Source organism: Pipistrellus hanaki (assembly GCF_964339955.1).
Source record: "Pipistrellus hanaki genome assembly, chromosome: 2".
Classification (NCBI taxonomy): Eukaryota; Metazoa; Chordata; class Mammalia; order Chiroptera; family Vespertilionidae; genus Pipistrellus; species Pipistrellus hanaki.
Genome location: NC_140504.1, coordinates 157,909,618 through 157,927,265, shown reverse-complemented (window position 1 = coordinate 157,927,265; position 17,648 = coordinate 157,909,618). Strand labels below are relative to the sequence as shown.

Here is a 17,648-nt window from a genome sequence, read left to right as displayed (position 1 = left end):
GGTCAGAGCCCGCTTCCAGCCCCTTGCCGTGCAGCCCAGGGCCTCCTCGCTCACACATTCCGGCCACACCCGCCCCAGCATAGAGGAGCGGCAGGACCGCCTCTGATCCCTGAGGATGAACGATCCCGACATTCCTAGCCGGACCTTTCTGGGGGAGGCGCTCTGCATCTGATTTCCGGTGGCAGAGAGGAGCCGTTGCCATGGTGATTAGAGAACGGCCGCGGTCCGTCGTCCGGCTTCGGCTTCGGTGAGCGGATTGTGGAGTCCGTGCAGAGAACTGGCTGCGCCCCTCCGTCTGTAAACCGACATTAGGTAGCCATCCGCTCGCGGTCTCTCTCTGCTCGGCTTGGCCCCCCCAACCCGCTGCTTTTGCTTCGCTGTCAGACTAACACCGGGTCCGCGGAGGTGCCCGAAATGTACCTCTAAAATGCAGTTTCCTGCTCCGAGACACACAAAAAGACAGAGATGTTGCCCGAGACCAGCAGTGGGACATAAATCTCCGCGCAGGGAGCTCTCTGTTTCCACTCGACCCTTTCAGAGCCCGAGGCGCCTGTGAGTTTATTCTTCTCGCTGCGGTGCGGCCCGTTATGGATGGAGCCGTTTGCTGCATGGAGCTCCCTTAGGCCCCTGCCTGACTCTTGGGCTGGAGTTTTAAATGAAGGAGGTTTCCAAGCCTGAGGGGGGGGGTTACACCGTTATATACTAGTTATTTAAGCTCTAGTCTAGGCTCTCCTCACCGAAAGGGGAAGAATAGAATTCTGCAACATTTCTGCCATGGGATTTCCACGTGAGGGAGTCGCCTTATTTGGAAGGAGTATTCGGAGACAATCCAAAATGAATAAATAAAAACCCTTACATTTTAAAATTGTTTGCTGCAAAATGAACGTCTCCTCTTTTGAACGGTTTTCTTTCCCTTTTTTTTTTTTTTTTTTTGAGGAGGTGCGTGCACGCATATGTGTTTAAAACTCGGATGCTTAATTATACTGGTACCAATTTGCAGTAACCAGACTGTGACACCACATCCCTGCGGGGTCCTTCTAAATCTGGTGTAATAGGGAAGTGTCAGGCAGGCGGTCTGTGTATTATAAATAGGGTACTTCATCCATGATAAGCGATTATTATCTTTCTTCCCCAAGTGGAAAAGGCCTATATAATTCAAGAAGGTGCGAGTGATTTAGGCCTCTGGAGTCAGAATCCAATGAGTCCTGAAGGGGACCCTACCTGTGTCGTCTTATTGTTGAACCTGAGATATTCAATTTATTAGGCTGGAATGTATTTTTTTTTAAAGTCAAAGCTGGGTACAGTAATGTTGGAAGCTGTTAGACCGCCGGCACAATTTAGTGCCTCATAGCAACTATCGCACAAGACGCCTTCATTCACGTGAATAAAGAAGAAACGGTTACTGAAATTTACTGACCTTTGCTACCTACTATTCAATGGGCGACTCTGTGCCCCTCCATGTTCTTACCTGTGAAATGGACTAAAAATGCCTGACCACTGTAGTAGGGATACATCGTGATGTATGACCTTTCTTTAAGCAATTATGGGCAGAGGTGTTATATAAACCCAAAACATTTTTATTTTTAAAAAAATATATTTTATTGATTTTTTACAGAGGACGAGAGAGGGATAGAGGGTTAGAAACATCGATGAGAGAGAATGATCAATCAGCTGCCTCCTGCACACCCCCTACAGGGGATGTGCCCGCAACCAAGGTACATGCCCTTGCCCGGAATCGAACCAGGGTTCCCTCAGTCCGCAGGCTGACGCTCTATCCACTGAGCCAAACCGGTTTTGGCCCAAAACATTATTATTATTAATGGAACACAGTAAAATCTCATGATAACACTATAAATGGGATTTTTAAAAATCCAGTCATGTACAATGTGGGCCTGCATTATGGAAAGGTTAGTGAAGTGACTTGCTCGATCCTGCTGTGGAGATGGATGCCAACTGCCAATCGCATTACATCCATGTTCTTGTTACTGTGGAGTTTCTATCTGCATATTCTTTAGCACTTAATTTGTGCCAGGCACTGTTCTGTATGCTTCACATATATTAATGGGATTAATCCTCATGACAATCCTATGAAGTGTCTTAACTCAGCGTTTTTCAACCGCTGTTGCCTGGTGTGCCGTAGGTGCAGACAAGACAAGAATTTTATAATTTTTCACTATTTTGTTTACTTAATATTTCATAATAAAGTAATTATAAAATACTTTCTTTGTGTTTATTTGATTCCTATTCAAGAGAATTACTTTATATATAGTCAATATAGGCACAGAGTTAAATTTTTTAACATTTTCTAATGGTGGTGTGCCTTGTGATTTTTTTCATGAAACAAGTGTGCCTTTGCCCAAAAAAGGTTGAAAAACACTGTCTTAACTGACTCCTGTTTTTTTTTTTTTTTTTTTGAGAAAATAGATGTAGGTTTTTTCTTTCTTATGCTTCTTCTTTGTATTTGTTACATCTTTGTTTTGTTCATATATATATATATATATATATATATATATATATACACTTTTCTAGTTTAACAGATAATACAACCTTATGCATATTTTAATGTTCATCTCCCCCCCCCCCCAACTAAAAACTTTGATGTCTTGATTCCCCCACTCCCATTTGAAAGGCAAGATGACATTTGCACTTTAGGGGATTAACATTTACTAAACCAGTTTTTAAAATTATTTTCTAGTAGAATGGCCATCAGTCCAGGAAGTGATACAGCCTTCTCCAGTCAGAAATCATCGCTTTGTGAGAGTCCTCGAACAAAGAAATATCCACTAAATGAAGAGGAGATATTTTATATGAACTGTAGAGCTGCCTATTTAACTGTTTTCAAAAGCAGCTTAGAAAACATTAATTCTAAAGATCAACTTTACTTAGGTAAAAAAAACAAAAAATATTTTGCTTTGTTTGTTGAAAGTTAATTCGATTAGCAAGACTGTAATTAGAATTATGTTGTCGAATCATCCCCAATTTTAGTTGTTTGAGCAATGGAAGTACTGTTTTATGCTATTGTGCTATTTTATATAGTTACATATTGTAGCATCTTCAAAATAAAAGCTTCAGTGTTTAAGCAGGATAGAATCATATTTTTAAACCTAAATTACTTGCTTTCAATTTTTTTTTACAATTCTCATTTTGGAACAGGAAGATTTACGATAGAATTAAAACACTTTTGACATCTGAATAACTACTCTGAATTTGACCTATATTAAGGAAGATGTGAAAGATATATAAAAATGGGGTACATGGCTATAAAAGAGAAGTATTAGGAAACTAGAGGCCTGGTGCAGGAATTCATGCACTGGTGGGGTCCCTTGGCTTGTCTGGCGATCAGCCAATCAGGGCCAACCGGTGTTGGGGAGGGACCTCAGGAGGTTGTCCGGCCGCAGAAGGTTGGCTGTGGAAGTGCACTGACTATCAGAAGACAGCTTCTGCATTGAGTGTGGTCAGTGTACATCATAGCTACCCTGGTGGTCAGTGCACATTATAACTACCAGCCTGTAGTCTGGTTCTAACAGTGGCTTAGGCTTTTATATATATAGATAACTGAAATTTTAAGAGAATTAAGAGTTCTGGGTTTGGGTTTTGGTTGGCTTGGTTTTGTGTGTGGGTGGAGAGTTGGTCTTATTTTGCTTCTCCCCGTTGTGTTTTGAATTCCTCAGGTTGCAAATATTCCCTCAAACAAGGAATTTGGTTCTTACAGCTGAATTGAATAATTTGGAGGTCTTTAGACCTAAGAGAGTGGTATACGACAACAATGAATACACATGTTATTTTCATTAAGGCTAATAACTTTCTGAGTAGTTATTTTGACAATGTTAGAAGCAGTTTCCTTTAATAAAAAATATGACATATTTTTGCAATGTCTTGGGTTTTTATGCAGTAAGATCTCTATTTGAGGAAATCCATTTTGTGGAATATAACATAATTTATGTTTTAGGGTTTTTTCCTCTTTATTCTTTTGAAAATTGGCTGAGATCTCAAGATTTTAAAAGTTTAACATGCTTTTTGCTAAATGGCATTTAGTTTGTGAATAATTGAATAGGTATTACTAAGGTGATATCAGTCTTATAGAATTACCTGGGAGGATAATAATGCAGTTTTTGTCACTTCAGTGTTATACACTTTTGGTTTTATGGTGGAATACTCTTTGTAATGACTGATTTCACATAATCTAGATTTTAAAAAGTGGTAGTGTGAACCAGTGATGTCTCTTTATTACTACTATGTTTTTCATTATATCTTTCAGCCATTGCTGCACATAACATGTGTTTTGACATTCCATTTTAAGAAGGTCAGATAGAGTAGTACCAGTATCAGGACTTTAGAATTCCTTTCTCCTACCCCCATTTGATAAATAATACAGGTATTATAGACTTGTGTCAAAGATTAAAGTAAACCCTGGCAGAAGATCAATATCTTTGTGTAACCTTTAAACATCTATCCTATATATTAAAAGCTTAATATGATAAGTGTCCCATTGTCTGGTCATCCATTCAATCAATCAAAGTATAATATGCTAATGATATGTTAAGGACACTCAACGGCTTGCTTTGGTGTGCATTGACCACCAGGGGGCAGACGCTCCGACTGGTAGGTTAGCTTGCTGTTGGGATCCGGCTGATCAGGATTCAGCAAAATGGACCAGGCATGCCCTGGAGCCCTCCTATGGCTCCTCCCAGGCTGGCAAACCTGCCATGTCCCTCCCAGACCCTGATTGTGCGCCATTGGGTTCCCTCAGCCTGGCCTGCATCCTCTCGCAATCCTGGGCCACTCAGGGGATGTCAGAAAGCCAGTTTAGGCCCAATCCTGCAGGCCAGGCCAAGGGACCCCACTGTGCACAAATTCGTGCACTGGGCCTCTAGTAGTTACATAATATGTTTAATGTTAACAAACTTATAATGGGCTCCAAATAATTAAAATTAGGTTAGAAGTTACTAAATTATACCTATTTCTTAACTTAGTGCATTTTTGGGGCACAATGAGTTTTATTCTGAGAAAGATAGTTTCTTTTAAAATATTTTGTTGTTGAAGATAGCTACAAGCATATGCTTGTGGGAAAGAGGTTTCAAAACTGGATGAAATACCATTTTCTTTACATGGGCTTTTGACTTCAAATAACTTCACTGGGGTCCTACTTGTATTCCCAGAATTTATTTATGTAAATATATTTTTATTGATTTCAGAGATGGAGAGAGATATAGGAACATTAATGATAAGAGAGAATAGTTGATAGACTTCCTCCTGCAGGCTTCCTACTATGGATCGAACCCACAACCCAGGCATATGCCCTTGACTGGAATCAAACCTGGGGCCCTTCAGTCCACAGGCTGAAACTCTATCCACTGAGTCAAACTGGCTATGGTGCATTCCCAGCTTTTAAAGCAAGCATATCAAACTCAAAAGCTAACATGGGCCAAATAAACAAGGTTTAAGTTTAAGCAAAAAAACAAAAGCTTCAATTTTCATAGAAACGTAGGTTTATTTTGATAGAGACATGCTGAATAACAAAGGGCTGAAATAAATGAGTAATCATTAACATAAAATAATAGAACACTTTAATAAAAATTAATATTTTTTCTTGAACATTACCTTACCAGACACTGAATAACTGCATAATTTAATAAGCACAACGCAAATAAACCTATTTTTCTTATTCTCTGAAAGCAAAATATTCCTGTTGCACACACCAAACAAAACTAATGACATGGCAGTCAGCTACTAAAATATTCGCTGCTAGTATCAGTGGAGAGAAATGATGCTCCTGCGTGTAAGGCGCATAAGAGAAATGAATGCAACAAGATTATACTAATTAGTCATCAGCAAATGTTGTTGAGCAGTATTAATAATTATGTGTAACATGATATTGTAAAAATTAAGTTATGAAATTCTTATTAAAACGTTTCTACATACCGTTATATTGGCTGGGTCACAAAAATATTCATTGTGGGTCACGTGGCCCGCAGGCCATGGCTTTGACATGCTTGTTTTAAAGGGTAAAGGTTGGCTGGGGGTGGAATGCTAAAACATTTATCTTTATTTTCTTGATAGATGAATTAAGGAATTGTCTTTTTATAAACTAGGCAAAATACTGCTCTTTATTCCTAAAACAGCATGGTAATCAGGATTTTTGTCTACATCCAGAATAGACCTGTGGAAATTAAAAAAAAAAAAATTATATTATCTCCACTGTTACAAATTTCCATAAAGGCTTTCTAGGTGAACGGAAGATGTCAATTACTACAGCTTACACTTTTTGTAGCTCTGAAAGGCACCTCTAGATGATGAGCTTGTTCCTGTTTTTGTGCCAAAGCTTTGTCTAGAAATGATGCACTAGGATGGGAACATTTCTTTTGGTCTATGGACTTCTAATATGTTATTAACTATAAATCATGACTACAGGTAGCAATTTTACACTTCAGGTGTGCACTTTCTATTGAAATTATAAAACTGAGGAGCCAAGAAGCTTGTATCACACTGTGTTATGCCTGTGCACAGTGGAAGTTCAATATAATGGACTTACAGTTGTCTCTATTACCCTGAGATATATATCTTTAAGGAAAAATATATATGCCCCTTCCTGGGAATTAAGACCGCAACCCAAGCATGTACCCTGATTGGGAATCAAACTAGTGACCTCTGGGTGCATGGGTCAACACTCAAGCACTGAGCCACACTGGCCTGGCTATAGGATTATTTTCAAATGTTCTGGATAAAAATAAAAAGTGATTTGACTATTGTAGCTCTGAAATTGTCTTCTCTTAAGTTTGTTGACATTCTTGATTTTTAGTAGGGCTATAGCTGTAACTAGGTATTTTTTCTGCCTCTATTTGACATGTGGGACATGATGTTCTTGAAATTATAATATCTAGCAATGATGAACATTTTAGGTATCATGCCTTGGTGATAGTACTATTGTCAAACTAATTATTTCCTCATTACATTAAGATATTTGTTGAACCAGAAAAAAGTAATAATTTATGATTTTTATGGTTATTCTTATGTCCTCAAAACAAGTAGATGGTTTTGTTTTTTAATATTTTCTTTTCTCCAAGCACTCTTATGAAGTGAACCAGGTAATTAAACTATGCAGGTTGAGAAAAAAAACTGTTAGAATAGAAAAATCTATTTAATTCTGGCATTAATAAATCAATAATCTTTAGTTGGATATATATACTTATACATATATATTTACATATATGTTGGAGCAAAAGTAGGTTATTTGTATAGAAAATAATACAGTACTTAATAAATAAAAGAATAAACTATTTTACATACAATTGTAAACCTATATATTAGCAAAATCAAAGGTAATATATTTGTATTTGTGTACTTTTGTATAATGTTGTAATCCTGTATAATAAAGAGCTAAGGTGCTAATTAGACCAGATGGCGGAATGACCTTCCTGAACGACCAATGGGCGGGGCCTGGGCCATGAGGCAGTTGGTGCTGCGAAGGCCTACCCTTGCATGAATTTCATGCACTGGGCCTTTAGTATATAATGATTTTAAGAAAAAATATACTTAAATACCAATTCCAAATGCTACTTTAAAAATAATACTTGTTTTATTGGGCAGCTCTTCAGCATGCAGGAAGAAATCCATCCCAAAAGACTATTGATAAGTATTGGACACCTCAAACTGCCAAACTGAATTTTGATGATTTTTGTATAATTTTAAGAAAGGAAAAGCCTACTTCAAAAGCAGAACTGCTCAAATCATTTAAACAATTAGATATAAATGATGATGGCTCTATTTTACACACTGACCTTTATAAACTTCTAACAAAGGTAAGATCTGTGAAACAGTTTTGTAATATGTGTATTTTGTAAAAACTTGGAATCTACTTTTGGCAACCAAAATCCACATTAAAAATAATGATTTCATTGGCAGGTGAAATGAATCATATATATGTTGTTTATAAAGTACTTAAGGATCCTTCTGGATGAAAGGTGCTTTGTAAATAAAAGACAAAGTGTAAAATTGAGCCCACTTTGCAATCCCCTTGTGCTTCCATGCAATTCTTTTCCTGCTCAGAACTCTATAAATCAGTGATTCATATGTGATAAAGGAGAAACAAAGTATTAATGGGATTCAGAATTGATTCTCTTTCTTGGTACAATGTGAGAAGGTATCATTATTGTAATGTTAATAGTTATTACTGGATCTATGTTACACATTGTTCAAATTTAGTATATTGAAATTCAACACACATTTACAAAAGTTAATAAAATTGTGAAATTTTATATAAATTTTATACTTGCTTAACATAGTACTCGTTCTGAGATTTATAATGAAACTTATAGTCAAACTTATAGAAAAGATTAAAATGAATTTCCATTCTCCCCATGCATCGCAAAGTAATAGTCATGTTGCTTTGAAATAAATATTGTTTTTTTCAGAGAGGTGAGAAGATGACTCGAGAAGAAGTAAATGCTGTAATAAATTTGGCTGATGTAAATGCTGATGGCAAATTTGACTACATCAAGGTACATTGATGTAAATATGCTTACTATGTAGAAGTGTTTTTAAAAGAGCATATTTTTAAAAATATTGGTAATAATATACTTGTATAGTGTACTGATTGTACTTGAAATTTAACCTCTCCAGTACCACAATTGTAATCTGATGACTACATTAAAAGAATATAACCAAGTTAAAAATACATGCACATTCACACAATATACCCATGCAAAAAACATAGAGACTCTCCTTTCTGGGGTGGAAGAATCATAAAATTACTTAGAACAAATCCAAGTGTACATGTGTTGTAAAAAAAAATAATAATAAACCACCTTTCTTTGTGTAACATTTTATTTTCACTCAGAGTATGACTTCCTCAATGAATCATGGTTGTATTTCACTAGGTCACTTGAGGGTGGTCAGTCTGACTCAAGAAAATAAAATGAGTACCCTAGTTCAATAGGAAACATATTCCATCAATCAGTCTATTCCTTGCCTACTAATGTGCATTTGCTTTCTCCTCCCAAACGTATGATTGAATGTTTTAGCGACTGGACTACTTTTTTTATTTCCTGTAGTTTTGTAAATTATATATGACAACCAATGAGCAGTGTCTCAAAACTACTCTGGAAAAACTGGATGTTGACAGCAAACTGAGGCGTCAACAGTTTGGAAGCCACATTGAAGGATTCCCTGAAAGGGACCCATCACCAGTACCAAAACCATCGCCTAGAATCATAAGAAAAACTGATCAGGAAACATTCTCAAATAAAGGTATTTATTTTTATTTTAAACTTTATTTTTATTGTTGACACTGTTACAGATGTCGCCATTTCCCCTTCCCTTTACCTGCCCCATCACCCCCCTCTGGCCATCACCTCACTGTTGTCTGTGTCTGTGGGTTATGCATATATGTTCTTTGGCTAATCTCTTCACCTTCTTTCATCCAGTTCCCCCTCTGACAGCTGTCAATCTGTTCCATGTATCCATGCCTCTGGTTCTATTTTGTTGGCTAGTTCATTTTGTTCATTACATCCCACATATAAGTGAGATCATATGGTATTTGTCTTTCTTTGGCTGACTTATTTCACTTAGCATAATACTACCCAGGTCCTTCATGCTGTCACAAAAGATAAGAGTTCCTTCTTTTTATGGCTGTGTAGTATTCCATGGTGTAAATGTACCACAGCTTTTTATCCACTCATCTATTGATGGGCACTTAGGCTGTTTTCAGATCTTGGCTATTATAAATAATGCCGCTACGAACTAAGAATTTCTTCATCAAGAATGTAGGGTTATATTCAGATAAATTTTTCCTTCCATTTTCACTTATTAGTGATAAAAAAAATGAGAGAATCCAACCTTTGCCAGCTATCATTTTTAGACTCGCTTAGCTATAAAAATCTATTGAAGTAAAATTTTATAATGGAACTTGATTTGACTATACTCATTATATTTTATTAAAACTAAAATTCAGGCTAAAAGATGACATACTGAAATAAAGTATCTTGTTAGTAGCCCATAAATTAGGGACCTTTAAAGTCTGGTAAATGTAAAACTTCTGACTTTATTTCAATAGGGAGAACAAAATTAGTACACAAACCACTTATACTACTTTGTATTTACAACAAACTTTCTTTTGACAGCTTTTAATAATGGGAGACCAAATGTCTATTACTTGTTGCAGGTGACTCCAGGAGTTCTTTACTGGCAACAAGCAGAAAGCTCAAAACATCTGTTTCTTTCACAATTACCATGGAGGCTAATAGTAACCGAAACTCAAAGTTAACCGAGCCAAACTCAATAAAGGTATAGTATTTTAAATTAATAGGTAAGACTTTTTCTAAAAAAAAGTTAACAAAGTTTATTAATAATTATTGGTGTCTACAGGGAACCAGTAAAGTTTGTGATGTAAATTTTTGAGGCTTTTCTGTAGATAGCAGCATTTCTACCTATAAACCAGCTATAATATTTTAAAGTGAAAATGATGAATAAGAATATTATTAAAAGGTCTTCATTTTGAAAATGTTCACTCTTCAATTTTTGAACTTGATGAACAGATTATCTATTTACTTTACCAAGCAATTTTTTGTTTGTTTTAACAAATACTTTTCATGTTGCTTATAAATAAATCATTCATTTAACATCAATTCCTATGAGAGAAAGACAACAAAGTCACTTTGCTAAGTCAATATTTGTAGAGTGTTAATATTGATCTTCTTTCTTTGTTTTCCCTTTCTAGACTCAACCTTTACCAGTTTTCTTTCAACAGAAAATAATAGCTACAAAAATATAAAACATTAACTGGAAACTGCTAGGATACATTAAAAATGTGTACCTAGAGACCTCTGTAAAAGGGGGGGAAAATGGTTATGACCACATACTATAACTGCTGTTAGAAAACTGAACTGATTGTTCTCAAGAGCTACATTTTTGTTTCAAATAACAACTCTGTATTTGTAATTGAACTCTGAAGTCCCTTATATCTTTAAATTGCTAGACAGTGACATTTGTTCTATATTAAAATTTTAAAACATTATCTCCAAGGAATTTTGTTCAGACTGTTTAGGAATCTATACACCCTAAGCAATTTGGTGTGTATGTCCAACATGTTCACATACAATATTTTGTGTACCAGCAATATTATTTTCCACTAATAGAAGCTTTTTGTATTTTGAAACTAAGTTAAATGATAATAAAATTAACTTACTTAAATGATTGTGGTTTACCTGATTCAAGGTATAAATAAATATAAGTTTAGCTAATGTAAAGAGAAAGATAAATAGATATTAATATGGATTATATTAAGGCCATAGTAAAACTTTTTCTCTGTATCATGCACTTATTAATTGGGCCCATACCAATTCCTTTAATTTAATTTTATTCAACAATTACTTACTAAAAGGTAGTGTATGCCATCTTTTTTGTTTAGTTATAAAATATGGGTCTTGAATTTTAAAATATGAAAATTTTTATTTGATTATTAATATACCAATGTAATACAGCATAGTATTTCACTTATTAATTTTTTAAACATATTTATTGAGTGACTACTCTTTGCCAAGCACTATTGTAAGTGCTGCCTGAATCTTAGCTTTCTCCACTAATAACTGTGTGAAATTGGCAAATTAGCAATCTTTCTGAGTCTCAGTTTTCTTATCTATAAATTGGGAATAATTATATTTAGTGTCCTTTTTGAAATATTAAGTTATCTAACATATATAAAGCATTTAGCACAGTGCCAGGGACATAGTGGTATTCACTTTAATAAATAGTACTATTGTTAATATTATTACAGAACTAAGAAACATCTGTAGGTCTTTATAAAGGAGTAACATAACAAAAGTGTAATTTAAGAAAAGTTATTCTATTGTATACTGTGTACAGAGACCTCAACTTAGGGAGACTATCTGAGAGGCTGATAGAGTTATCCAGATATAAAGTAATGATAGTTAGGAGACTTGACTTGGGGTGGTGAACATACAATACAATATACAGTTGCTGTCTTATAGAATTTACAACCTGAGACCTATATCATTTTATTAACCAATGTCACTCCAATAAGTTCAATTAAAAAAAAGTGAAAGAGAAAAACAGTAAAACTAAGTAATGATAATTAGACTTATCATGATAGTTAGGGAAGTATCTGAACATACTAAGGGAGCGACAGAACTAATAGACAATGCCAAAATTAGTATGTAAGCCACAGTGACTGTGTAACAAAAGACTACTTAAATTTTGCATCTAAGACATTAAGAGCAAGGAATGGTGCTGATGATAATTGGGAATTAGGTAAAAGATACTAGGAGAATTTAATGAATAAAAGAAGATGGCATATTGTCAACGTTTAAACCACTGTTGTTTACTCTCTCATATTTCCTAGATGAACTAAAAATAATTTTTAAAAAATTCATGATTCTTTTGTTATTCAGCAGGATTCAGTTCTTTGTTTGCATTTTACTTTGAAGTTACTTTATAAATCTTGTAAATTGTATATATTTCTTGAGATTCATAACAACTTTGAGAAGTACTTGGTTATGAGTATAGTCATGTATAATTTGTTTTAATTGAGATTGATAGAATAAGTTGCTAAAAAATTGTTAAATCATACTTACTCAAATACTTTAAATCTATTTTAAACAAGTTTGGGTACCTCCATTTCATGTGGAGTGGAGAAATATGGAATTGGGAGAAGAAGGGTCTTTTCAGAAATTAGAAAATTGGTGTAATGGGGTACATATAAACCAAATTTTAAACCATTAATCCACACAATTGATATGGGATCTGTATTATAGGAAGAAAATAAGACCCTTATAGGGACTATATATGTATTAGTTTCCATAGGCCACACATAGGTACTGTATCAGTATCACTATTATTTTTTTTAATCCTGTAGTGCATCCATTTGCTTAGGAATATTTCTCTGAGAAGAGAGGAATAGCTTTAATTGCCAATCATGACTAGAATTAGAGAAAACCCTAAACGATGAGTGGTAAGCTCGAGAGATGCAGAACATCCTATATCCAGACTCTTAATTAAGACTATACCTACTTATATATTTTGCATATATGTATGGATGTACATGTGCATATGTGTGTTGTTTAAAATATGTTACATATTTATCTATCTATATAAAATTATGCAAATATAAACATTTTAGATTTAAAATAGCTGTCTAATTTTTTTGTGAAGGTTCCCAGTAATAATTTTGTTAACAAAAGTTTCTCATATTTTTAAAATGCTGATTGATTCTACTTGTCAGTTAGGTGATAATCCATACCAAGTGTTCCCTTTATAAATCATCTAAAAATACCTTTGTTTTCAAATATATACAGCTTATAATTATTTAATAACAAAAAGTTCAGTAACTATCTACTAATCTTAATGAAAAGAAATAGCTTCCTAATAAGTATGTGACATAGATGTATCTTTATAAAAAACGACAGTAATGTTGATGGCATAATAATTCTACCTTACCTTAAGTTTTAATAATAATACAGAATTTTATGCCAAAACAAAATTATGTTCCTAAGGTGTTCTAAGAAAACTGTAACTTTACTAATATTTATTTTTTGATAGCTAAAATTTTCAACTGTACTATTTTCAATTTGTGCTTTTCAGCATTTTCTTATACTCTGTGAATGAAAATAAGTAAAATTTGTATATTACAAATGAATTAACAGTTCTTTTTTCTTTTATGTGAATTTACCTGAATTAGTAGAATGTAGCACCACCTTATGCCCTGTATAAGAATTACAAGCTATTTTTTATGTTGTCAAAAATTACATTACACATGGAATTTCTTACTCTATCATTCTAAATTTTAAAAATACAAAACCTTTTCCATTTTTCTCACACTCTCACTTCTAACTTAATCTATAACTCTTTCCAATTGATTTATTTGAATGAGCCAGCAAATTTGTCAGTACTTTTTTTCTTTCAATTCATCACATTTTAGTCTAGGCCCTAGAGAAAAAGCTTCGTCTGATTGAAAGTCTGTTTGTTTTAAAGGAAATTTTGCTAGAAGAAAACTCTAGCAGATCTTAAGAATTTAAATACTTCCTTTTAAACAGGAGAGCTACAAATTCTCCTAGTTATGCTATTTAGTATTCAAAATAATCTGATTATTACTTGAAGTTTGGGTGATATAAATAATGTGGTATTTGTCTTCTATTTTATAATAGCTGTTGTCCTAAAAATTTTCAGCCTTAGTAACCATGGATTGTAGTATGCAGGTTGGCTGTCTTTTCAAAGAAACTTATAAATGTCTTTCTATCTGTACTGTTTCTATCTGAACTGGAAGTTAGGAAAGACCTCTACTAAAAATGTTTAACTCGCTTCCCAGATAAATTTTATAAAGGTTGCACCTGTCAGCTCATGCCACTTCCCCCAGAAGTACCATAGGAAAAATTTTTCTATCTTTGAGTTTCCCTGATGCCACAAATTATGTTCACTACCAAGGTACCTGATAAGGTACATTCTTCTTTAGTTTTATTTAAACATCTTTTAAAAAATGAGATGGGAGGTTGCTATATCTATTGTTACAATACAAATATAAGAAAAATTTTCAGTTATTAAAATCTATATCTTTAAATAAGAAAAATAAATAAATTATGTTCACCTTAATGCTTTTATATATGGACAATTCTAAAGATAATGCCCTATACTTTATCATAATAATTTGTAAACATGAAGTTTCTTTAAATTCTAGCTTTTAACAAAATCATGGAAAATATTTAAGTGTGAGAAAGAACAGAATTTTGAGTATAGCTTGTAGTTTGGGGAGAAGTAAGGAGACTTGGGTTCCAGCTCTGATTTTGCAGTTAATAAGAATTGTAACGCAAGCATCTCACTTTACTTTTCAGATTTTCACCAGTCAAAAAGAGAAGTCTGTATTGGATTGCTTTTTAGTCTTTTTTTACTTTTAATATTATGTAATTCTAAATTAGTACCCCTTACCATTCCAGATGGGTAATAGTAAAAGCATTGATCCAAAAGTCTAAGACTCTAAACCTGATATTTCTACAAACTCCTTATAAAAGTCTTAACCAATAAACCTCTGGCTATCTCGATTTCTCTGTTTATTAAAATGACTAATTTATACCTATCCCATATTGCCTCATAAGGATGTTGTTGAAATATCATATATGAAGACTTGTTTATGTTATGAGCAATATACTTATGAAGATGAATCCCAGTAACTTAAGGTTACATTTTAATTTCTCAGAATTAAAAGTATACATATTTTTTATACCCCAAAGGTATGACAGTGCATGTGATTAATTATTGACCAAAACCTTGAGTTCAGCAATAATGGTAATTTCTTAAAATTCAGTTTAAGAAGAAATCTCCAAAGAAAATATGAAAAATGTAAAACTTAGATAAGTTGAAAAATAAACAAAACTTAAATAAAAGGAAATAGAGAAAATGCATGCACAAAGCTTACAATGGGAGGTTAAGATCTAAAATAGCCAAATAAAAAATAAAAGAGCCGAAAGAATTTATTAAAATATGTAGGAAAAATACCAAGTCTGCAATAGAGCTATGAGGACAGGGGATGAATAGGCAGTTCACACAAGGGAGACACAAATAATAAACACATGGGGAAATGTTTATCCTGCTAGTAATCAGAGAAATTCAAATTAATGCAAAAATTATTACAATACAATTTTATTATCATTTGGTTACATTAATATAAATTAATGAAAAAATCATTATAATACATGTAAATATACAGAATACTATAATGAATATTTTATGTACCCACACCTTGCTTAAGAAATCATCCCCCACTACCACCCAACTTTTTAAAAATAATTATTTATTATTGAAAGTATTGCATATGCCACCTTTTACCCCCTTGACCCTCTCCAAATTACCCCTATCCCTTGCCTTCACCATCCCACTCTCTGCATCCATGGCTTATGCATATCCTATATAATAAAAGACTAATATGCAAATTGACAGAATTGCGGAAGGACCGATTGCTATGATGTGCACTAATCACCAAGGAGCAGACACTCAATGCAGAAGCTGCCCCCTGGTGGTCAGTATGCTTCCACAGGGGGAGCACCACTCAGCCAGAAGCCGGGCTCACAGCTGGCGAACACAGTGGCGGTGGCGAGAGCCTCTCCTGCCTCCATGGCAGTGGGACATCTCCACAGACTTCCAGAGGGTGTAGGTTGGGCTGAGGGACACCCTCTCCCCCCACCCCACCCCCCGAGTGCATGAATTTTGTGCACTGGGCCTCTAGTATGCATACAAGGTCTTTGGTTGATTACTTCCCACCCTCCTACCCACCCCTGTCTTACCTCTGAGATTCCACATTCTGTTCCATGCTTCCATGTCTTTGGATCCACTTGGTTCATCAGTTTATTTTGTTACTTATATATCACATATAAGGGAGATCATGTGATACTTGTCTTTCTCTGACTGGCTTATTTTGCTTAGCATAATATTCTCCAGGTCCCCCCATGCTGTCTGAAAGGGTAAGAGATTCTTCTTTTTACTGCTGAATTATTGGTATAAATGTACTACAGCTTTTGTATCCACTCATCAAATGATGGGCACTTGGGCTATTTCCAAATCTTAGCTATTGTCAATTGTGCTGCTATGAACATAGGGGTGCATATATTCTTTCTGATTGGTATTTCAGGTTTCTTAGGATATGTTTCTAGAAGTGGGATCACTGAGTCAAATGGAGGTTCCATTTTTAATTTTTTGAGGCAACTCCATACTGTTTTCCATAATAGCTGCGGCAGTCTGCATTCCCACCAGCAGTACACGAGGGTTCCCTTTTCTCCACATCCTCACCAGCACTTGTCATTTGTTGATTTGTTGATGGTAGCCATTCCGACAGGTGTGAAGTGATACCTCATCATTTTAATTTGCACCTCTCTGATGATCAGAGACTTTGAGCATTTTTGTCTTTCAGTTTGTTTATGTAATGTATCGTGTTTATTGATTTGCAAATATTGTACCAGCCTTGCACCCTGGAATAAATTCCACTTGGTCATGGTATTGATCTTTTTAGTAGTATATTGCTGGACTCAATTTGCTAATACTTTGTTGAAGATTTTAGCATCGATTTTTATCAGGGATATTGGCCTGTAATTCTCTTTTTTTGTAGTGTCTTCATCTGGTTTTGGAATTAGGGTAATGCTGGCCTCATACAAAAAGCTTAAAAGTGTGCTTTCCTCTTCAACTTTATTGAGTAGTTTGAGGAATATAGGTGTTAGTTCTTCTTTGAATGTTTGGTAAAACTCCCCTGTGAATCTGTTTGTACCTGGGCTTTTGTTTGCTGAGAGTTTTTGATTACTGCTTCTATTTCATCAGTTGTTGTTGGCTTACTCAGGTTCTCTGAATCTTCCTGATTCATTTTTTTAGGAGATTGTATTTTTCTAGGAATTCGTCCATTTCATCCAGCTTGTTGGCATATATTATAGTTGTTCAAAGTATTTTCTTATAATCCTTTGTATTTCTGTGGTATTAGTGTTTACTTCTCTGCTTTTATTTCTGATTTTATTTATCTGGGTCCTCGCTCTTTGTTTCTTGATGAGTCTGGCAATGGTTCATCAATCTTGTTTATCTTTTCAAAGAACCAGCTCTTAGTTTCCTTGATTTTTTTTTTTTTTTAGTATCTATGTCATTTATTTTTATATAATCTTTATTATTTC

At 34.5% G+C, this 17,648-nt stretch overlaps 1 protein-coding gene across 5 annotated transcripts in view; it reads left to right on the top strand.

The window, feature by feature from the left end:
- Positions 1–32: 32 nt before the first annotated feature.
- Positions 33–17,648, top strand: part of EFCAB7 (EF-hand calcium binding domain 7) — a 45,573-nt gene continuing 27,957 nt past the window's right edge. The window contains exons 1-6 of one of the 5 annotated variants that reach the window (XM_084876054.1): positions 33–247; positions 2,699–2,886; positions 7,588–7,799; positions 8,412–8,498; positions 9,051–9,246; positions 10,160–10,281. In XM_084876054.1, coding sequence (XP_084732180.1) covers positions 201–247; positions 2,699–2,886; positions 7,588–7,799; positions 8,412–8,498; positions 9,051–9,246; positions 10,160–10,281 — 852 coding nt within the window. In that variant the 5' untranslated portion in view covers positions 33–200. Of the gene's footprint in view, positions 313–336; positions 553–2,695; positions 2,887–7,587; positions 7,800–8,411; positions 8,499–9,050; positions 9,247–10,159; positions 10,282–17,648 lie in introns of those variants that run through there. The other 4 variants (XM_084876053.1, XM_084876056.1, XM_084876055.1 and 1 more) reach the window with 4 other exon arrangements.